At 49.7% G+C, this 23,024-nt stretch overlaps 1 protein-coding gene across 8 annotated transcripts in view; it reads right to left on the minus strand.

Annotated features, from left to right (window-relative positions):
• Nucleotides 1-22,350, minus strand: part of ASAP2 (ArfGAP with SH3 domain, ankyrin repeat and PH domain 2) — a 147,546-nt gene extending 125,196 nt beyond the window's left edge. For 4 of the 8 annotated variants that reach the window (XM_033125013.1, XM_033125016.1, XM_033125014.1 and 1 more), the window contains exon 1: nucleotides 22,117-22,350. In XM_033125013.1, the coding sequence (XP_032980904.1) occupies nucleotides 22,117-22,242 (126 nt within the window). In that variant the 5' untranslated portion in view covers nucleotides 22,243-22,350. The remainder of the gene's footprint in view (nucleotides 1-22,116) is intronic. The other 4 variants (XM_033125015.1, XM_033125012.1, XM_033125011.1 and 1 more) reach the window with 1 other exon arrangement.
• Between the last annotated feature and the right edge of the window lie 674 nt (nucleotides 22,351-23,024).

Raw genomic sequence — 23,024 nt, forward strand, 5'->3', positions numbered from 1 at the left:
CTGGTAAGTCTGAGGACAGACCATCTGTTTGGCTAACTTAGGATCAAAACTTCAGGCCCCACCCCTGATTTGATTAATTCCATCATTTGTCACTGCAGTTGCACACAGATCCCCCCACAACACAAGAGGGAAAATTCCAGTGGGCACACATCAGGGCAAGGCAGGGAAACACCACAGCTGGAGAAATGCAGCTCACGGGGGAGATGAACATGGGGGGGGGGGGTTCCTGGGGGAAGCAGAGCCTTAGGAGGAAGTACACTTCACACCACTCTCAGGTTCCTCCCGCAACACTTCCCCAAACAGGATGTGTCCCATCAGTGAGTCATGAGAAACGGGGAATTTCTAGAAGCCCACTGGAAGGAAGGTGTGGGAGAAATCTTCTCAACAGAGAGAACAAAAAGACAATATGCAAAGCTAATAAAGCATTTGCAAGGCCGGAAGTGGGCTCCAGCTGGGCCTGCTGAGACCTGGCCCCAGAGAGGCTGACCAGCTTGAAATGTCATTCCTGCCCCTGCTCAAGTCCAGAGTCCAACCCACGGGACCCCCCACACACACACATCTATCTTCCTGCATCTCGGCACACCCATCTGGTCAATCCCTGGGCTCTCTAAACGATCCGAGCCGCAGCTTCTGGATGCTGCCCAGTTCACAGATGGTGAGCCATACTGTCGTCTCTTCCGCCTCCTGAGGGCTGCCCAGTGCCCCCCACAGGAAGTCACCTCTGCAGGGACACTTAGCACACATTCCCTTGTACTGTATATAATCTGTGTGCCGGTGTCTCCCTCCGCCGGCTGCCGTGACCATCCCATCACAGGACCTAGATAAAATGTTCTACCTCGATTTTCTCATTTAATTCTCATGCCAATCCTGGACCTAGGCCGTGTTCTCAATGCTCCATTTTACGGATTTAGGAAACTCAAGCTTAGAAAGCTGAGAGGCAGCATAGAAAGTGTCATGACGAAAAGCACGGACTCAAGAGCCAGGGGCTGGCACTGAAATTCTGCTTTACCACTAGCTGCGTGATCCTGGGAAAGTTACTTAATCCGTTCCCTGGTTTCCTCTTTAAGCGCGGGGATGACACCAATATCTACCCACAGATTGTCACAGGAGGAGAGACATTCAACTCCTGCAAAGTACTCAGTGACTGGCACATAGTAAACGTGCACAGTATAAGTGCTTGTTAAACAAAAATAAGTAAGTGGCCCATTTTCCCACGGCCACATAGTGGAGACAGTCACGGGTATTTGAGTCCAGGTCCAAGTGTGTGCAAAGCAGGTGCTCTCATCATTGCAGGGGCTAAGGAACAACATAAGCTCCTCACGCGAACAGACCATTTCTCATCCGTCTCTGCCTCCCCAAAGGCATACGGATCCCTAGGCTACCACACAAATTTTAGAAGTATTACTAAAAGAGTGAAATCTACAGAATTTATAAAAACCTGTTTCTGAAAAGAGAGTATAAACACTAAAGAACTACCAGAGCTGACAAAAGGAAAAAGGACAAAAAGCACAAAAGCCTCTCATGGGGCCTGAATACGTTTCTTCTGGAGGCCTGAACTAGTAAATAAATTCCCACAGGACAACAGGCAAACCGGAAAGCAGGGTGAAAGGGCGGGTGGTAGCCATGGCTTCTCAATTCCTTCACTATCTGATGGACTCTTCAAAGCCCCAGCATAATGCGAGCCTTCATTAGAACCGTCACAGGGACGTGATCGCTGTCACCAAAGCGGCCCTGGGTGGCTGGCCTCCCGGCCCCCTGGACAATAATGAGATGACTCGGTTTCAAAGCCTCCTCTCTCAATCTCTCTATTGTGAAAGTACTTTGGTCCCACTGAGTAAGAAAAATTAGGAGCACAGATTGGCAGTATTCCTGTTCCTTAATAAGCAGCAATTGCAGGTCACCCTCCGAGCCCTGCTGGAGACGGACACGAACAAGACGGCAGCTGGGCACGCGGCAGACCCTGGACTCCGTCCTCCAGAGAATGAGGTCAGTGCACTTCCTAAGGGACTGAGCCATTCAAAGATCTTCCTACCAACTTAAGGATCTCCACGCACTAATTCAGCTTTTCAAACACTACCCTCTAAGAATCAAGTCTTTTTCCTACAGCCGGGGAAAAAGGTTTTATAAAACTGTAATAACACCAACGCTCCTAAGCCCGTGTTTCACTGCCTCCGATCTCAACTGCACCTGTTGGCCAGTTTCATTCATTCAACAAACAGGTACTGTGTGTCCGGTGCAATTCTGGGGGCTGGAGATGCATCACTACATAAGAGTCAAAAATCCATCTCCCCGGGAAGCTTACAACCCAGTGTGGGGGCGGGAGATAGAAAACAGAACCATAACAAGTCAGTTATGGCCTAGGTTAGGGGCTGATGCGTGCTGTGCGGAAAAGAGCGGGTCAGGTGACTGGCAGCAGGCAGCTGGTTTACCTGGTGGTCAGTGCAGGCCTCTTGATAAGGTGATGTTTCAAAGAGGTAAAGGCGAGAGACATGCAGGTTACCTGGGAGGAGAGAAGATGCTTGTGCACAGAAGGAACGGTCAGGCCAAGGTCCTGAGGCAGAAGGCCTAAGGTGGCCGGAGCGGAGTAGAGCAGAGCTGGGAGTTTAGGTCCCAGAAGACAATGCAGGGCCCCTCATCAAAGGGCTTTCCTTCCCTCCAAGAAAACTGAGGGTGATGTCCCACGAATGCAACACAGGACCTCAGACGAGTCAGTGAGGTCCCTGGGCTCTGGGCGCTCACCTCCTGACAGAGAGCCAGGTCACTGGTGCCAGTCCACGTGCTGATGGCCGGCCCTGAGGGGGGCACCTGCAGGGCTCCCACAAGCCAGGAGGAGTGTCAACACAGCCTGGGGCGGGGTGCTCCCGCGGAACTTTACAGAGAGGCAGAGACAAGATGAAGAGGAAGTGAGTCTCCCTTTAGATGAAGAGGAATGACACGCATGGAAGGATGGTGACATGCTGAGCGCGGCCAGTGGGCAGAGTGGGGAACAGAGTGGGGAACGGACTGGAGAGGCGGGCGGGGGGGCTCACGAAGGGCTTTGTGGGCCCACCGTCTGGTCACTAACTGAGAGAGAAGGGAGCCGCCAATGGGGTTCAGCTCCAAAGGTAAAGGCACGATCTCTATTTTAGGACAGTCATCCTGACTGCAACGGGCGCAGGGGCTGTTGGATAATTCAGCTGATAAATGACAGCCGTAGGAACTGCAGCTCTAGGAATAGAGAAGGGGTCAGATCAAGAGAGATTAGAGGACTAGTTAACCAACCAGAGGCAGCCGTGTTGCTTCCCAGATGCCACTTTCCACAGGCAGCCCTGGGGCTGGCAGGGGGCGGCTTAGACAGGGCTGCATGCAGCCTCTACTCGTTCTCACCTGCAGCAGGAACGCGGACTAAAGGCAGCCCTCTCCTGGCCCCAGGTGTGGCAAATGAGATGTGAAAAATGGGAAGTCGGGCAAAGGGACGTGCAGCACGAGGCGGGAGGGTCCCGTCAGCAGAACCAGCACGGGGTACAGATGGCGGACACGGGGACACTCAAGGGCCACGCACACAGCAGGCCTGCTGCTTCAGGGGCACCGATGAGCCGAAGCACGGCCCTCAGGCGGGAGGCAGCAAGAGCAGGGCAGGGGCGGGCTGGGGCAGGTGCCTCGGATACAAGCCTGCCTGGCTTTGTGCAGGCGCTGCCCAGGGGTCTGAACGGGGCACTAGGCAGGGCCTGGGCCTCCAGGAGGCAGCTTTGTAATACAAATACAACCATTTACCAGCATTCATTCGCTAAGCAGGCCCGATCCTTGACTAAAACCCAAGTGTGTAAAAAGCCAGGCTATTTCTACCACACTAGATGTCCATCAAAACTGGGGCTCAAAATTAGACGTGGCTTCATACAAGTCCAGAGCACGTCCCCTGGACCAAGGTCAGGAGCTCAGTTAGGTAAAGGAAGACGGACAGCTTGAAAACCTAGTCGGGGTCAAAGGGAGACTGTCACCTGCTCCCTGGAGGTGACCAGTCCTGGCTAGAGGGATGGGAGAGGGGCAATCACACCAGAAAAACTCTTCCAGCAGACTGAAATGCTTGCCAATCTATCCTGCTGGCGGGAAGAGGAAATCCTCTTGCCCATGCTGATATAAGAAGAAAAAGGAAGGAAGTGGTACAGGGAAAGTGACCAGCACATAACCACAGACCAACCCGAGTCTGCGCAATGATCTCCCCTCTGGGAACGAGCAGGTCTTCGTGCTTCAGGAGGCAAGAAGCTGACCTGTCCCCTACCACAGGCAACAAGCCAAGGGCTTCCATCCCGCATCACAACCCCTGGGCCCCACAAAACCCGGGGCCCCAGCCCAGATGACAGGGCCCTGCCTGCGCCTGGCCTCTGCTGCTGTCAGAGATTGCTGCCACTTTCACCGCAAAACCCTCACTGATCCTATCTGATCTGACTGAAAGGGGTTATCGAGTGATTAGAAAATGCAGGCATTTCCTGAGAACCTTCTCTTAATCAGGGGGAAACCTCCTGTTTCCCCCACAGGTGCCCTTGCTCCCAGCAGAGATGGAAGAAACAGGAGCGTCCTCCAGGAAGTAGCTCAGGATATGTGGGGACCACATGCAATGCAGCATCTCAGTTCTCTGAAGAAGCTGCTCCCTGTCCCTCTGCCCTCCCTTCATCGGGCTGGGTCTACCCAGGGAAAGCTCCTTGCAATCTGATGGAGGGACTGCCCTCTGGGGAATGCGCCACGGCTCGGGTTTCTCTTGCTGATTCCAGAGACCTCACAGGCCCTGCTCTCAGCCCACGGTTACCTAAGTCTCCTGCACGGTGGCGGGCTCAGCCATGCCATGTCACCATCTCTACAAGACCTTGGGCAAGCAAGCCTATTCACTCCGACAGGCTGTTATGAGTGTCTTGGCGTTGCCATAGCAACTGCCTCTGTAGCTTACCGAATTTATCAAACCATATTGCAATTGTTTGTTTACACATCTGTTTACACTGTGAAACTGTGAACTCATAGAAATCCAGGGCTCTATTCATATTCGTAAACTCCCCAGTGCCTGAACAGGGTAGGCAGACCTTCCGTGAGTGACGTGGAATAAACACACATGTAATCCCGGCTGGCAGAAATCAGAGCCATTCTCCTCCGACGCCTTCCTTTCCTCTCAGAAAAGGCTAGACCCCCTCCCCACTCCACACACTTGTCTCTCCCACCCACGCTGACAGCCCCACACGGCCCCACCCCAATTCAGAGGTGAGCCCAGTGGGCACAGCCCTCCAGGGCACTGCAGTGTCGCAGCCGCTCGGCACACCCCATCTCTCCCCACGCACCCCCAGGCTCAGGCGCTGTCCCAGTCCTAGGACGCCTCTCTCATTCACTCGTCAGTTATTCAACGAATACCCTGGAGTGGTCTTCTGTGCGCCAGGCCTTGTTCCAGGCTACCGAACACCTGCTTTGCTTCCGGGTCCAACAAGGCTTGGGGCTCCTGCAGGACCCACACCGGCCACACGGGCTCCACTCTCCTCTCCGGACATGAGCTGGGCTTTTCCCAGCTCGCCAGCAGCATACCCAGGAGGGCAGTCACAACCACCTGCTTTGCAGCTGCCCCCGTGCCCAGCTCTGCAAGGGCTGCACACAGACGCCTCTGTGCAGGACCAAGGGAGTTCAGAGGCTGAAGACCACAGAAGTGGGGCTTACGCGCCCCCCCACCCAACACCCGAGCCGTGACTGAAGTCTGGCCCACTGCCAAGTCCCCAGAGCAAGTGCGAAGCACAGCACAAGGCTGAGGGGGGTCCCTCCGGCACATGCTGCCTCCCCCGGAAGCCAACTCTACTGATGACAACCTTCCATCTTTGAACCTGCTTAGGTTCTTTGTCCCTGAATCTGAGACGTGATGACCCAGGGGGAAGAGAGGGACACAATTTTGAAAAGGCAAAGCTAACTTTCCTCCCAAAGCGCTCCCTTCCTCGTCTTATGCCCCAAATCCATACTAAACCGCCCTGTATTCTCCGCCGAGCCACGTCCCCCATCGGGAGCCAGGCGAGGCCTTGGGCAGGGAGCTGGGCAGCGCTTGCTGCAGAAGATGGCGAATCTTCCACGTCTGCTGCTGGAGCCCGCCAGGGCCTCCGGAGCTGCTGGGAATGTCACAGAAACTCAGCAGGAAATAGGACTATCCACGCACTTCACCACGGTAACAATAAAACTGAAATTTCAGTTACGCACCACCATGCAGGAAGAGTGTGGTTCATACTGTCTTTGTCAACTGAGCAGCATAAATTTACATATATTAGGTACCACGGACATAATTTGCATTTGGGTGTGCCAGCTCCCACATGTGTTCTGTTGTCCCCTGGGATTCTGAGAAATTCCGCATTCGGATGGCACCACCGTTTTTCACCTGTCCAGGTGACGGCCAGATGGAAAGGGACTGCTCACTCTTTAGTCACAGATGAGCTCAGCTCAGGAGGAAGGGCGCCATTCCCTTTGTCCAGCACAACAAAAACCCATTAGCAGCCCCCAAACGGGCTCAGTTCTCCTGCAGCCACCTGCTCGCCCTTCCACAAAGAGATCTAAAATCAAATATCAAAACCCAGCAGCCAAAAGGAATGAGAAAGCTGTGAAAGTGGGGGGCACGATGATAGACTCACGCACGGCCTGGGAACCACGTCGCTACCACCTAAAATACCTTTCTCGTCTCAAGGTTACCCAAGTGCGTGGGCAGGAGGCAAAAAAAGAAATACGCAATGTAACTGGAATATTCGCGATGACACATGATAGAAACATATTTTTAACACTGAAGGAAGAGCTGCTTCTCTCAAAAGGGTATTTCACTCCAATGATAAATAATTCAAGGTTGGCTACATCTCCAAGGTTATATGGCCGCAGAGCACTTCCCATCACAGACGTGACAACGAGCTACGCCTTACATGACATTCAGGAGCTCTGAAAGCCGGATATTTTAAGGTTCCCCGCACTGCATTTGAATTATAATTCCACCTGCACCAATACTGGCATCTGGGCTTTCCTCTCCAGTGCCGCTGCTATTATCTGGTTATTATGAATAAACAGTACCTTTTCCCGGAACAGTTAATACCCCTACTACTAATAGTAACGCGTACTATTAATGTTCTTCTGATGTAATGTGCAAATATTTTTAAACGATCTGTCCTCTCCAGTCATTTCTAAAGACACTGACATGTGACAGCGCATGTACAACACTTTAAATATCTTTTAAAATAAAGACACTGCACAGAGAAGTCACGAAGCACACAGAAGCCGTGCTCCTGCGCGTGCCCAGCAGCACGATGCCCACACGTTTATGAAACAATCACATGATTACCGAGCAGCTCCCAGCCACTCGGATGGTTCTGAGAAACGGCAAGTTCCTTCATTGCCAAGAGCTATAAGATCCTGGTTCAAGTCTCAGGGAGCCCCGCCAGCGATGTAACCTTGCGGGAGACGCTGTTTCCTCAGCTGTGGACACACACGAGACATGTCCCGCCCAAGCCGCATTTGGAGAATAGTCAAGTGTAAATGAAAATATGAGTTTATTATTAAAAAAAAAAAGCTCCTGCTCTCAGGCATTTACAGTTTGGTTTCAGGAAGTAAGAACACAAACACAGGAAGCAGGTCTGCAGTGGAAACGGTGCAGTGGCTTCAGTGAGATTAATCCCTGAAGGGCGCTTGGCGTGGGCCCCGCAGGGTGCAGGGCGCACAGCACCACCTCCCTCCCTCTGCGAGCACGCGCGCGCGTCCTTACAATGAGCGGCTGACCCTGCGGCAGACATCCCAGGTCTGTCCCAGGTCTGTCCCAGGTCTGTCTCAGGGAGGGGCGGGCAGGCAGGTGGACCGATGAATCGATCCATCTATGGATTCAATGGACAGATGGATTAAAAAGAGACGAACAAAGTGAGTCAGAGACTAACTGCTTTAAGAATTCAGGGAAGAAAGTGGTTCTGATGGACAGGGTATGTTAGGGAAGGTTTCACAGAAGAGATTGACATGTTTAATATATTTTTCAATAGGAATAATTATTAATTGGGATGCTTTATAGAGCAGTGAGTTTGATAATTCTTAAAAATAAGATTTTCCTATTTGTCTAATCATTTCAAAGGATGACATGACAACCTTGATTTTCGAAGTCAAACGCATTTATTTCTAAACACTCGGCAAGCCTTTTGAAGGGGAAGGAATAAAATCAGAATTAAAAAGATTACCTGGACCTTGACATTCAACAGCTGAGAATCATGGGCTGGGTACCACATTCAGGGAAAAATTTGGGTTTTGAAGCTTCCTCACCCCAAAACGGAAGTGCCAGAATACTTTGCGGTCAGAGGGGAATCCACATAGCTATTCCCTCTCTCCTCACACTCCTTAACAGCATACTAAGGAAGGACCAGGGTCTGTCCTCATAAGTCTGTGTTTCTTCTGCCCTGGCCCAAACCCCATCCCGAAGGACACCTGGGCCAACACCAGAGGAAGGAGTTGTTCCACATCAATTGATTTTCTCAGCAAACTAAAGCTCATCAAAATTACAAAGGGTCACTCAAAAACTATTTTCATGGAAACTCCCCCGTGGATGACACGTGCCCAGCACACCACACAGAGGGCACTCACTTGACCCCCCCGCTTAAAGACCAACCTCCACATCAAGAAACAGGCTCTGCCTTGGCTCCATGCGACCCTCGGAGGATCCTGGAGTCTAATTCTCTCGAGTCCTCCCTCCACTGGCCTCAGCTGCTGAGTACTGGGTCTTCTGCTAGTTCTATTCCACTGTGCGGTCTTTTCTAGGCCCCTAAGGACGACACGACCCTACAGAGAACCAAAACGGGCTTTATAGTAGCTACTTTCTTCTCACATGGGGGTCTTTTTGTTTATTTCCAGCTTCTAACTCAGGATGTCTGGTCACTGGCTTTAATTATTCAACCTAATAGTACATTTTCCTTTGAAAAACAATAACGAATTTCTGAAACACTCATTTACTTTCTTGCTCCCTAATTCGACCTAAAATTTAACGAAGTGTCAGAACCCTACAGCAGCTCCTGGTGCACGAGGGGCAGGAATAAGGCCCTGAACGTGACCCATCCATCAGGCCTTAGTGGCTTTGTGTACAGACACCTGAAGGATGGAAGGAGCTTCATAAATTAAAAGAGCAAATGAAACAGGAGCCCTGAGAGATTTCGTATTAGCTACGACTAAAGCCATTCTGTCATAAGATCAATCAAATCTCCTTTACTGTGCTCCAACCATAAAGAAAAATACTGCACTTCAAAAATTAAGCTCCTTCTAACATTGCTGTAGAAGATAATAAATCATTTTTAAAAGACAAAAAACTGAGGAAAACTAGAAGGGAAAGGAAAACTGAGGGAGGCAGTGTGGTAGGAAAGGAGGCCAAAGTTAAATGTCATCACCAAAGCTGCAGTTTAGAGTGTGACCTGAGACACACAGGAAGGCCTCCCCTGAAATCCCACATTACAGCACCCCACCACCCACAGTCCACAATGGCTGGAATTCCTATTTTAAACAGAAAACACAGGGCCCCGAGGGTCTGGAAATATACCCAGTGAGAGAAGATAAGAGAAGGCAGGGAAGGGGGGTCGGGGGGCTGAGTGAGACTGTTAAGCTCTGAACAAGGCCTAGATTGCAGCACAAGCGATGTATTCCCTACAGAGAAGACGAACACAGCGTGGAGGAGGGAAGAGAGGAAGGTGGGAGGTGATGAGCCATCCTGCCTGCGTCGCGGGTTAAACCGTGGACTCTCCATGCAGTACTTCTTTCCACTGGAAAGCCTGCGGCCTGGCCAGCTACAACCTCAGCAAACAAAAGTACAGGTTCTGACAGCCCAACAGCTTAACAAGTAAACACACCTCATTCCTATTTGCCAAACAAGAAAAATCAACGAGAATTTACAAGGTGAGAAGAAAGCCAGCAATCTCAATAATGACCTTTAGTCAAGAAGTGAGTGGTGCCGGTGGTGAACGAATCCAGGTGATGCTTACAGAAAGAAGCAACCAGAAAGCCACACTAACCAGCAACCACAATGGGTTGTGCAGTCTGCTGCTGCAGACAGAAGAGGCCTGGTCCTGAACTTACACCTCCCAGGTACCACCAAACACCTGGCTGAGTGAGGCAAATGTCTGAAACCCGTTTACCAATGCAAGTGACATTTCCACTAACTTACTTCACGACTAAAGACCAAGCAGGCAGAGCTTCCAATTTTTCTCGGTATATTCAAGCCCAAATGAGAAGGAACAAAACAAATATAAGGAATTTTGGCTGTACATACAGTTTTCTTAATACTAAAGTCAGTTATTCAATGAAGTTATTGAGCTCTTAGTCTGTGCAATCCGTTGGGCATTTAAGATGATGCAGAATTGACCCAGTGAGTAGGCAATAAAAAGGAATACAGTTGGCCCTTGAACAACGAGGGAGGGTTAGGGGCACCGACCTCCAAGCAGTCGGAAATCCAAGTATAACTGCAGTTGATGCTTCCCATCCACGATTCCTAACAGTGGATGGAAAACACTGTTTTTCGATCTGCAGTTGGCTGAATCCCAACCAACCAATGTGAAACCGGGAATACAGAGTGCCAACAGTATATCTATTGGGGAAAAACCACGTATAAGTGGCCCCACACAGTTCAAACCCATGTTGTTCAAGGGTCAACTACAAAAGACACTCAGATTGCTAAGGAAGAAATAAAACTATTTCTATTTGCAGATGACATGATCTTGTATATAGAAAAGCCTAAGGAACACCACACACACACCCTAGTAAAGCTAATAAACAAGCTGAACAAGATAGCAAGATATAAGATCAATATACAAAAACTAACTGTATCTACACAGTAGCAATGAACAACCCAGAAATGAAATTAAGAAAACAATTACATTTATAATGGCATCAAAAATAATAAAATACTTAGGAACAAATTTAACAAAAGAAGCCTAAGACTTGTACACTGAAAGCTACAAAACACCATTATAAGAGATCAGAGATTTAAATGAAAACACACTCCAAATTCACAGATTGGAAGATGTCAGGATGTCTAGACTCCCCAAGTTGAGCTACACGTGCAGTGCAATCCCCATTAAAATCCCAACGGACTTCTGTGCAAAAGTTGACAAGTTGATCCTAAAATACATATAATGTAAGGAACCATGAATAGCAAAACAATCTTGGAAAAAAAGAACAAAATTGGAGGACTCACAACTTCTGATTTCGAAAACTAGCATATATCTACAGTAATCCAGACTGTGTGGTACTAGCATAAGGACAGACATAAAAGCAATGTAATAGATTTAAGAGTCCAGAAATAAACCCATATATGGAAGATTAATTGATTTTTGAAAAGCGTGCCAAGAGAATTCAATAGGGAAAGAGCAATCTTTTCAACAAATGGTGGTCGGACAACTGGATAGTCACATGCAAAAGAATGCAGGTGGATCCCTACCTCACATCATATACGAAAATTAACTCAAATTTTAAAATGGGCAAAGTATTTGCATAGGTATTTCTCCAAAGGAGATACACCAATAGACATAGGCACATGAAACAATGCTTAATACCATTAGTCATCCATCAGGGAAATGCAAATCAAGTCCATGAGATAACATGTCACACCCACTAGGACGGCCATAATCAAAAAGACAGACAATAACAAGAGTTGACAAGAATGTGGAGAAATTGGAACCCCATACGCTGTTATTGAGAATGTAAAGTGGTTCAGCCTCCTTGGACAATAAACACAGTTACCATATGACCCAGAAATTTCACTCCTAGGTATATACTGAAGAAAAGTGAAAACATATGTCCATCCAAGAACTTGTACAAGAATATTCACAGCAGCATTATTCATAATAGCAAAAAAGTGGAAATCCAAATGGCCATCAACTGATGTATGGATACACAAAATGTGGTATATCCATACTATGGAATATTACTCAGACAGCAAAAGGAACGAAGTACAGATTCATACTACAACTTGGATGAACCTTGAAACATTTTGCTAAGTGAATAGGCTAGGCACACAATGCCACATATTGTAAGATCACATTATATGAAATGTTCAGAACAGGCAAATCTATAGACAGAAAGTAGGTTAGTGGTTGTGGGGGCTGGGAGCAAGGGGAATGAGGTGGGACTGCCAATGGGGTACGGGGTTTCTTTGGAGGGCGATAAAAATGTTCTGGAACTGGATACTGGTGACGGCTGAACAATTTTGTGAATATACTAAAATAATCACTGAATTAGACACAATAAAAAGTATAAATTTTATGGTATGCAAATTGTATCTGAATTTTTTAAAAAGGAACAACAACAAAAATAAGTGCCTCAGGAAGCCATAAAAAGGTGTTTTGTTTTGTTTCTTAAATCAACTTGCAGATAAAATTCAGAACCTACACTTTCAGGACCACAAACTAGCTATTCCTTGTTGATTTTTATTTCCACCATCTACCTATTCCAGAGCCTTCACCAACCCAGTATATGTGATACAAATAATCACGGGATTTTCAGGCTGGGGAGGGTAGTCAGAGATCAACTAGTCCAAACCCGTCATTTTAGAGACCAGACACTCAGAGAGGTGACTTGCTCAAGGTCACACAGCAAGGTGGAGGCCGAATCAGAACTAGAATCAGCCCTTCTAACTCCTGAGCTACTGCTCTTTCTACTCCACCAGAGACACACAACCAAACCCACAGGGCAAATGTGAAATCACAGCTTCGTAACAGAGAGTACATCCCCCAATGCTGAGAATACTGGTGCCCCCAAGCCCCAAGGAAAAGCTATCAGAACTTGATATAAGAAACTTGGTATCTACTTAGAGTTCAACCGTCCAAATTATTTAATGACCTGTGATCATTAACTCAACCTGCTTTTCACCAGAGAAGCAAAGTACAGCACAGATAGAATCGAGACCATGGTATGCAGCAGCAAAGACTGCAAAAGCTGCCCCACAGTGAAATGGGTGGAAAACCACAGAGCCCCACTTCTCCCAAACAAACTAGCAACGCACCCAGTGAAACAAACTCCAGCTCAGGGCCAAGCATCTCACTGACTCCAGTGATCTTTCGGGGGAGGGAATCTGCAAAGGGGGAATGGGAGAGGTAACCTGTATGTTCACCTCTACCCTCCTTAAAAGCGTGCATATAAGTAGCCCAGAGGAGAAAAGAGAGGAGATGGTCAGAAAAATTAAAGAGCGGCAAGAGGCAGGTGACTTACAGACAACTGGAAACAGAATGCTCAGAGCTGGAAAGACCCTGCAGTTTATCTCATCCGTTTTACAGATGAGGCCACTGAGGCTGGACCAGTGAAATCTCCTGCCCAAGGCCCAAGGGCTGGTTAGTAACAGGGTCAGGGATACCAAGGAATGAATACAGCACCAGGACTTACTGTCTCCCTTCCTTTCAGAATCTCCCCAAAGTTCCCTAACTGCCAATCAGGTGCTGACTTCTCGCTTGGTTTCCCTGATTCCCCCTTCAGCGGCCACCTCTCAAAACACAGACGTGCTGACACAGAGGGTCTACTGTATGGATCTGATCGCTGCCTACCTGGCTCTGGGGGCCTTTACATGGAGCTGGGACCCTGTTCTCAGCTCCTCGGCTCTGAGAGGCCAGAACTTCAAGGCAGGTCAGGTCACTTAATAAAGTGCCTGATGCTAAGTCCCTCCCCAGAGGTTGGTTAGTGTCTGATGACTCAGTCTGGGTGACCAGCAATCTCAGCCAGTGGCCTTGGATGGTCAACAGCCATCAACCTGCACTAAAGTGGCCCCCAGGAACACCTACAGAGGAATCCACAGGCAATGGCAATCCCAGCAGGAGAAGGTCAGGTGTGCCGTTAAAGGACCAACAGGGATAAGACCCATAAGGACTCAACGCTAATGGGGGGTGGGGGTGGGGCGCTGGGATTCCAGGTTCTATCAAACACCATTTGTGGGAGAGGGAGCTGCAGCCATGTAACTTGTCTGAGCCTCGGTTTCTTCAACCATAAAACAGAGAAAACAGCAGGGCCTACCTCACAGGATTGCTGAGGATTCAATGATCAGTTTAAAACACAGCACAGTCCTTCCCACAAATATGGCTCAAAGAAATGTCAGCCATTGTCGTTGATGTTTAAGGAAAAAAAAACAACTATAAGAATGTGATTATTCCTGGAAACGAGGCCCTAAAATTCTGATCACCTGGCTAGAATCCTAAAAGAAGGGAATTCATCATCAGAGGGAACTACCTTCCTCAGCCACCTGCCTCACTGACAGCATCTGTGTACAAAATCCTACCAAGACCTCTTCAGCACTGAGTGGAATGATGACATCACTCCTAGCCCGTCAGCAGGGCAGGCCTCCAGCCAGGATGTAGCAACGCCTGGGGCCACTGGCTCTGCGGGTTGGGCAGGGCAGCAGGCAGTGAAGACAGTGAGGAGAGCCATTTCTGCAGCAACAAGGACAGAGGAGCCAGAGAGGAAACAGCAGCAGCAAGCGTTTTCCAGAAGCATCCACTTGAGAAAGGCAATCGATGCGCCTTACTAACAGCAAAAGAGCGGGCATGCTATGATGGTCACAGAGGCATCAACCAACGCAAAGGTTGCTCTGCTCCGCAGAGGCAGGCGGCCACGAAAAAACAACTCTCGGGTCAAAACGCGTGAGTTTGATTCCTGCCTCCACCACTTCCTATGAATAGCTCTGTGATCTTGGTAAAGTGGCTTAGGTCCGCTGGACCTTCTAGGGTTTTGGTTAATAATGGAACAAGTTAAGACTTACTGTATGTAAAGAACTTGAAGCACGCCTGGCACACAGTAAGTGCCCAATAAATGCTAGAAAGAAAAGAGGAAACACACCAACACGGACTGACAGTAACACTTCAACCATGCTCTGGATACCCCAGACACACCTCGCAGCAGCAGCATTTCCAATACGTAACCTCCCCAAAAGCAACGCAGACTGCTAGGTCTCCCTTACAACTCTGGGCAGAAGGGGCCTGTAAACATACGATCGCTTCACAATCAAGCTTCCTCTACAGAGTCAGGGTCAGTGTATGACCCGCTAGGAAACAACAAAGGTGCAAACAGAATTGGCCTGCAGAGAGGCAGCCCAGCTCAGGAGCCTAACTCGGGGAGCCGTAGGTGCAACTCGCGGTTTTGCTGAACTCCAAGGCATGCACACGTATCCGCGCTAACCCGCGGAGACCTGTGAGAAATAACTGCCAAGCACTGAGCCTGAAACAGTGCAGACTGCCCCACGGCTGTCAAACCACAACTGGCAGCTTCTCCCAGCACCTCCAGTTCCTCTAAACACCTTTACTGCTTGATAATTTCAACACTGGCTTAAGCTGTAACTCTTCTTGGCTAGACGCTAAGAACCAATTCATGACAGTGACAGTGTAGTAGTAATTATGAAGTCTGTTTAAACAGCACTGTTACAGAGTCAATCACACACTCCAAAAAACAATTAACTGAAAGAATCTCACCACCAAGCCTGGAATTCTTAGTCTAAATTCGAGGGCCATAAACAGGGATTGGAACAAAGAATCACATCTAGACCTCAGCCTGTAACTGAAATTTAACACTGTCTTCAATTATGAATGGAAGCAACACGCCATGGTAATATTAGCAGCTCCCGTGACTCCAATAAAAAGTATATTCATGTAACTTTAGAGCTGCTAGAAATATCTCATAATATGGCTCCCATTCTCAGTGCTTCAGGAGTTATTAGACACACTACCAAATCTTAAAATGCAATGCTGTAGCAAAGAAGCACATATTAGTATGACAAAGACTTTTCAAATATTTTGCTAAACTGTATTTCAATATATTTGGTTCCCTTTGGAATCCTATGTATTTTTTATTTTTTTGATGCATTAAAATACCTTCCCGAAATGAGGTCCAGCACCTTCACCAGTGTCAGAGGGGTCGATGGGCACACAAAAAAACCCACAAAAAACCAACAAAAAAAGGCAGAGGCTAAACTACAATTGCACACAGAAGACGAGAATACAAGTGCTTTGTCGGGAAGGAGCTAACCCTGCCCACTTTTCCATCCCTGGCACCTGGCAGTAACCACATATTGGTAGGTGCCCAATATACATTCATGAATCAAACTCAGCACAACCAAATACCAATAAAAATATAACCCAAGCACGTCAGCTGTGGTTTCCGGTCCACTTATTTCACATGGTTCATAGGATAAAGCCGTCATGGTCCACAAGTACCTGGAAGGGCCCTGGCAATCCCTTGAAGGGTCTATGACACAGAAAAGGGTGAGCGAAGGAAGCAGGTTCCTATCGCAGGACAAGATTATGAGGATTTATCATCTCTTTTTAGTAGGGAAAGAGGGGTATTTGGGGAGCTGAATCGGGGACAGTATCCCAGGCTGCTGACACAGCCTAGGAGGCATCACCTGCGATCCTCCGCCTAGAAATAGCAGTGGGGAGACGCAGTCACACACACACACCCCCACCCCACCCGTCGGTGTCTGCCGTAAAACAAAACATTGAGGATTGGTCCCAGCACAAGTTCCATAGCCAGCTGTGCTGAGCAGCACACAGCTGGCCTTGGTACTGATGCTAAGGACCACCGGTGAGTCAGCTTCACCCTGGGGGCACCAGGACGTCCATTCTTTAGGAGCCTGAGTGAACTGGGTGGGCTGCTGCCTCGCAGGGGCAGGAAGTGTTTTAACAGGTCCCCTCACCCCAGCACACACAGCAGTCCGCAGGCACAATGGATCTCAACCAGCCTCTCATCACCCCCACTGCCACCATCTGGTCCAAAACCCTCTTGCCCGAGGGCTGCAGTAGACCCCCAGCCCCTAACCCATCTCCCTCACTTCCCTCAGGCCCTGCCAGTCTGTTCTCCCTGGAATAGCCACTGCAAAATTTCCATATGTAAGTCAGAGCGTGTTATTCCCCATTGAAAGCCTCTAAGAGCTTCCCATCGCGAGAAGAAAACGCACTGCCCTCCCAGGACAACATGGCCTTGTGTGATGGGTCCCTTGCCTGCCCCCATCCTCCTCTCCCTCATACTTCTCTCCCTGAACACGGGCCTGCTTTCTGTCCCGAAATGCCCCAGCCGGGTCGCGTCGCATCTCAGGGCCCTTCCACATGCCGTTCTTGGATCCCAGCTCTTCCCTGGCTGGCTTCCTCGCTCCATTCTGGCATCTGCTCTCATGTGGGTCTCCTCAGAGAGGCCTTTCCTGATTGCAGTTTCCTGATTTCCAAAGTCACTGTCTAGTCCCATATTCTGCGTAACTTTTCTTCAAAGCACTTATTACCTGACACTACATCTGTTTACTGCAGTGATTGTCAGCTCCATCTGGAGAGAGGCTTTAAAACATGCCAATGCTCCAGGCCCCACCCAAACGGATTGAGTCAGAATGTGAGGGAGGGGGCCAGGCCTCTCTATTCTACAAAATGCCCCTCAGGTGATTTGAATGTGCAGCCTGGGTTCATTGGAGAAGTACTTCTCAAATGTCAATGTGCACAGAATGGCCTGGGCTGTTGTCACACTGCAGGTTCTGGTTCAGCAGGTATAAAGTGGGGTCTGAGAGGCTGCACTTCTAACAAGTCCCCAGGTCGGTCGATCCTTCCTTGAGTTGCAAAGGTCTAAAATAGCAATGTCCAACAGACCTTTGTGCAGTGATGAAAACGTTCTAATCTACACTGTCCAACACACATGTGGCTGCTGGTCACTTGAAAGGTGGCTCGTGCAGCTGAGAAACTGAATTTTATCTTAGCTACTGTATTGGGACCGTGCGGGTCTAGAGTGCAGATGGCTCCATGAAGAAAGGGACCAGTGCGTAGAAATGTGGAGGGAAGAGAGGAATCAAGGATTACTCCAAATTCTTGGCCTGCACAGCCCTCTGTGAAGCGGGCAGCTCTGCAAATCCAAGGGGAGGGCTAGTTGGCCACCACCTCAGGAGTGGCTCAGTATGTGCCTCAGGCAGGGAGGCAGACCTGGAAGACCACATCAGACACCTCAGTGACTAAAGCATGTGCTGACCACCTACTAACCACCCTCAGCACACAAGACCCTCCCACCCACAGCCCCGGGCACACCTGACCACTCCCACCCACGGGCATCCAGGATTCTGGACCATCTTGGAGTCACAACATGCGATCTGTTTATTCTGGGATGTCTGTCTCTCCCACTAAGGTGTAGATTCTGTCAAAGAGAGGACGTATTCCTCTTGGTCTTCTATGCCCACCACCTAGCACACAGCAGGACTCAATAAATGCTGAATGAACGACAGGACCTGGAACCTACCAGGACTCGCATTAGTGTTTTTACTGTTAATCACAAGAAAGACAGAAATTGAATTTTAGGGGAGGGGAGAGTAACGTAAGAGAAGATCGGTTTTTTCCTTGAATGACTCAAACATTCCCAAACACAGAAATCCAGATTTCAGAACACAGCATTATAAGGTGGCCCTGTTTGACTCAGAAGCATGGGCAAGAAGGTGCTGTCCTTCTGACAGCAGATTCCGTCTGTCGGTATGGAATTTAGAAGAACTGTCACAAAGGACAAAGATTCGGACTCCCATTCTTGCCTAAAAAGCTAGTAGGCCCCGTTCCCTCTCTTACTGCTGGGAGGGAGAGGCATCTGGACCCCAGGACAGCCAATCCCCTGGGAGCCTATGCGGCCCAGATGCTCACCCCACCCCTGCAGTTACCCTGTGTTTGTGACATCACTGAGATTTCCAAGGTAACCAAGGACAACAGAGTAGAGCATTATGGCCCTAGAAGGAAGAAGATTAAATTTTAATACTTACCAGTCAACATCAAATTTATTTTTAAAACTACGCATCTAACAAAGCCAAATAAGCAAGACAGAATGGATGGTGCTCTAAAGGAGGGTTTAACTGTACACATAAATATTCCAAGTTCTTATACATTGTTTCCCTGTTTTGAGACTATTTCACAGTACCTAGAGACTCAAAGACTCTGAGACAGAAATAACCCCCACAAAATAGGGGGTGGGGAAGCTCACTTTTCCGATGGATGCCACAACTGCTTATTTTTCCCTTATTTCCAAAAACACAGGGTGAACTCCACAGCGCAGCATCAAACTCTGCTAAAATTGTGCAAAATAAGTATTTTACCCAGAGAAAGAGATTAAGTGAAAATTTTAAAACACAGCTCTGTAAGGACCTGTTGCCAAGACATCCAACTGGTTAAAAAATAAGCAAGGATTAATAAATACATAGTTTTTCATGTACTTACTCATACGTATAACCTTTCGTTTCCCCTACTCTTCCTAACTCTTCACACAAATCCCATTTTGGGCCCAATTCCCTCATCAGGTTCTGTGGATTAACCATAATTTGTTAAGCAGTTTCATTTACTAAACCAGTGGTCGGTCAGGTATTGTGCTGTGTATTTAGTTCACTAAACCCTCACCACACCCTCTGAAGTAGATAGGTATTGTTATCCAGACTTGAAAGCTGAGGAAAATGAGAAAACATGAGGTATCCCACCCCTGTATCACACGCACCCGAGTTCACACACCTGGCAAATGGTAGAGTCTGACAACGGAGTAATTTAGAGAATTCAGGATTGTTAATAGAAACAGAAAGCAGCATCCGTTTCTGAAAACAGCACGGAGCCAAGTTCAAATTCCAGCTCTTCCACTTACTAGTTCTGTAACCTTGAGCAAATTAACCTCTCTGAGCCTCAATTTCCTCAAGTATAAAGCAGGGATGAGGAATTAATAGAACAGATGTGAAATTCATAGTGAAGCACAGGGACCCGATAGCTACATCGTCCAGCTAGAGGTGTGCATATCAAAGAAAGTATATTTCAGATGTAAGATGATGTTTAGCAGTCATAACCTATATTGGAAATAGTAGATTCACAAAGCTTAATCAGTTTAAATTATTCTATGATTCATTTGTTTAAACACAGGACCAAGGGCTTGCAAATTTAAAATTTTATTTCTCTAAGTAAGTCGCAATACCCACTCTCATGCCTCTTACCAGTATGGAAAGTAGATGCCCCATAGTGTGGGCATCATTTGTTAATAAAACCATAAAAGGAACAAGTTTTTGTAATGGCGATGAACATTAAACACCCTGGAAAAGACTGAAAGAAATCCATAGTGATTTCTCAGAAAGTAAACTTTCAAATTTAGTTCTCATAAATCCAAACTCACACAAACCATCACCCTAGTATGTAAACTGGATGGGCTTCAAGTGAGAGAGACCTGAAGTGATTTCAGTTTTTTCATATTTGAAACGATAACCAATTCTTGTGCTTAGAGGGCAACATGGAACAAGCTTGCAGTTTAATAAAATGACCAAATCCAGTGCCTTTAATCTGCTCAGTAACTGAGCTCTACGGTAATCTCCTGCACAGCATACAAAAAGGAGCTCTGGAATTATACACTGGAAACTAAAATTAATCAGAGAAAGGGTATGCCAATTTTAATAGCAATTCCTATTTGCCTAGCTTTCCAACATCTGCCAGTGTTAATATTTAACTATAAACTACAGTAGGGAAAAGAAACAGAACTTTAAATATAATCAAGCTTTTTTTAAGGCACCATGTATAAAGTTTCCTTCCCTTAAGAAATAGTCAGCTACCTTTTTGGTTGCAATCATTCCATGAATATTATTTAATGGTGCATTTTCAAAACATCATGAAAATGTTTCTCTTGCCCAGCACTTCTGAAAAAACTTCTCACCGGGCCTTCTCCATCTGCCTCATTTGAAGACGTAATTTTTAAGCTCTGCTGATTCAAAAAGAACTACGTAACTGAGGTGGGATCACATAAGTCACTACAAAAGGTTTACACACGCTCTCCTCTGCTGAAAGAAGGGAGAAGGGGGGTGAGGCCATGCCCTACCTACACTTAAAAAATATGCTGAATCTGTTACTTTTGATTTCCACTATTATTGACTGTTTATGTCTACAAAGAAAAAAGAATTTCCACTAAGAGAAACATTCTGGATTTTCCCTCCAAGCAATTCCTAACAGCAGATGCTTTGTTCAAGTGGGCAAAAAAAAATGAATGCCACTGCTTAATTTAAAGCTCTCTAGTGACCTCCCCTCACTCACTCCAGCCCAGGCATCTTCTAACACACCTACAATACCCCCATTTTAAGGCTATAACTTGACATTCTGGCCTAGAGAAATTTAATCATCTATTCAATACTGGCACACGTCTGGCTTGTAAACCAGCTGCCTACTACGGTAGGAGCCCAGCAGAGTGCTAAGCATTTCTTCACACACCGTCTCTGATCCTGACCACAGCCCTGGACAGGATGCGTTACTAGAGCCTGTTTGATAGGTGCGGAAAATGAGGGCAGAGAGGTGAGGAGCTGCCCCAAACCTGTCAGCGGGGGCCGAGGACTCTCAACCTGCCCTTCCGACGCGGAACGGGCTTTAATTGTCAGCCTAAGCGTGTTCGTTCCGAAGTCTTCTCTCCGCAGGATGTGGAGGGCTTCCTAGTTAGCGCTGGGCGTGATGACTTTGCACCTAGACTAAAATCAGGCCTTTTCCAGGCTGATGCGGGAAGGGAGGCGACGGGGCGGGGGACGACGACAGGTAAGACACAGGTAACTGGGGGCGGCTATCAAAGGCCATTGCATCAGAAGCCCGGCCCTCCACACACCTGCCCGCACTCCTCTCCCAGGCGCGGCGCGACCCGGTCAGGCCTTCCTGGCGAAGGTGTGCACACCTTTCCTGCGCAGCCGGCCTTCCCCACACGGACCCGGAGCTCCGGGCGCACAACTGCCCTGCGGGACAGGCTGCGGGCAGGGGCACTTCTCCAACAAGTTGGGAGGTGGGCGCCCCGAGGACCCCCCGCCCCCGCTCACTGCCCACACCGACTTTCGGGCCAAAGTTGGCCGCGCTGAGGGGCACCGCCCGGCCGGAGCCCCGCAAGGGAAACTGGAGCGGAGTGGGGGGAGGGGGGCTTCAAAAGGCCCAAGGTAGCCATCAGCCTTCTCCCTCCGAGCCACCTACACGGAACAAAGGGCTTCTGTTTCGGGCATGGGGAGCCCGGCCGCGTCCGGTTTGGAGGAAGAGAAACTTTTCCCGGGATGCGGGAGCCGGGAAGGGGCGGGAGAAGGGCCGGCGGCGGGCAGGGCGGGCGCGGAGCTACCTGCCGCCCTCCCGCCCTCCGGCCCGCCCGGCGAGGCCCGCCCGGCGCCCTCACCTCCTCGATGGCCGCCACGGTGTTCCGGCACTGCGCCGTGCGCGTGGTGAAGCTCGAGGCCGTGGGCGCCTTGTAGTCCTCATGGGTCTCGGCCACGAATTCCGACACGGAGATCTGGTCCGGCATCGCCACGGCGCGCGGGCGCGAGCGGCCGGCCGCGGGGGAGCCAACGCCTCAGCCGCTGCGCGGGCTCCGACCGGCCACGCGGATGTCGCCGCCTTCGCCGCGCCCGCAGCCCGCCCAGCCCGCGGACAAAGGGAAGAGCCGGGGCGCGGGCCGCCGCGCCGCAGGAGCCGCAGGAGCCTCCGCAGGGCGCGGGGCGCGGGGCCGCGGGGCCGGGCGGCAGGAGCAGGGGCGGCGCGCGCAGCCCCGCGCAGCTCGGGCCCGGCCCGTCCGCCCGCCGCGCCGAGGGCTCCGCTGCCGCCTGGCCTCCCGAGCGAGCCCCGAGGCGTACACGCAGAGCCGGCGGGAACTGCCCGCCACCCAGCAGCGGGCCCCGAGTGACTCCGGCGGAGAGGGGCGGGTCCCGGCCGGGGGCGGCGGCCGGCCAGGCGCGGGGCGGGGCGGCGCCGAGGGCCGGGCCGCCAATCCGCGCGCTCGTCGCCGCCGCCGCCGCCGCCGCCGCCGCCGGGAAGCTGAGCCAGCAGGAAGGAAGGCGGCGCGCACCCCGGGCCGCCGTGCCGCTCGCCCTTCGCTGCGCGCCGCATTGTCTTGGCGTTCGGGCCCCGGGCCGCGCGCTGGAGTTCGAGGGCGCGCCCCGTGGGGTGGGACGGGCGCCGGGCAGAGCCACGTCGGGTCCGCCCGGACCGGCCCAGGCCCCGACTCCCACACCGGCTTCGCGAAGGCGCGCGCTGGGTGCGCTCGGATACTCTCCCCAGCCCAGCCACAGCGCACCTCCTCGTCCCTAT

This window comes from Rhinolophus ferrumequinum, chromosome 13 (genome assembly GCF_004115265.2).
Source record: "Rhinolophus ferrumequinum isolate MPI-CBG mRhiFer1 chromosome 13, mRhiFer1_v1.p, whole genome shotgun sequence".
NCBI lineage: Eukaryota > Metazoa > Chordata > Mammalia > Chiroptera > Rhinolophidae > Rhinolophus > Rhinolophus ferrumequinum.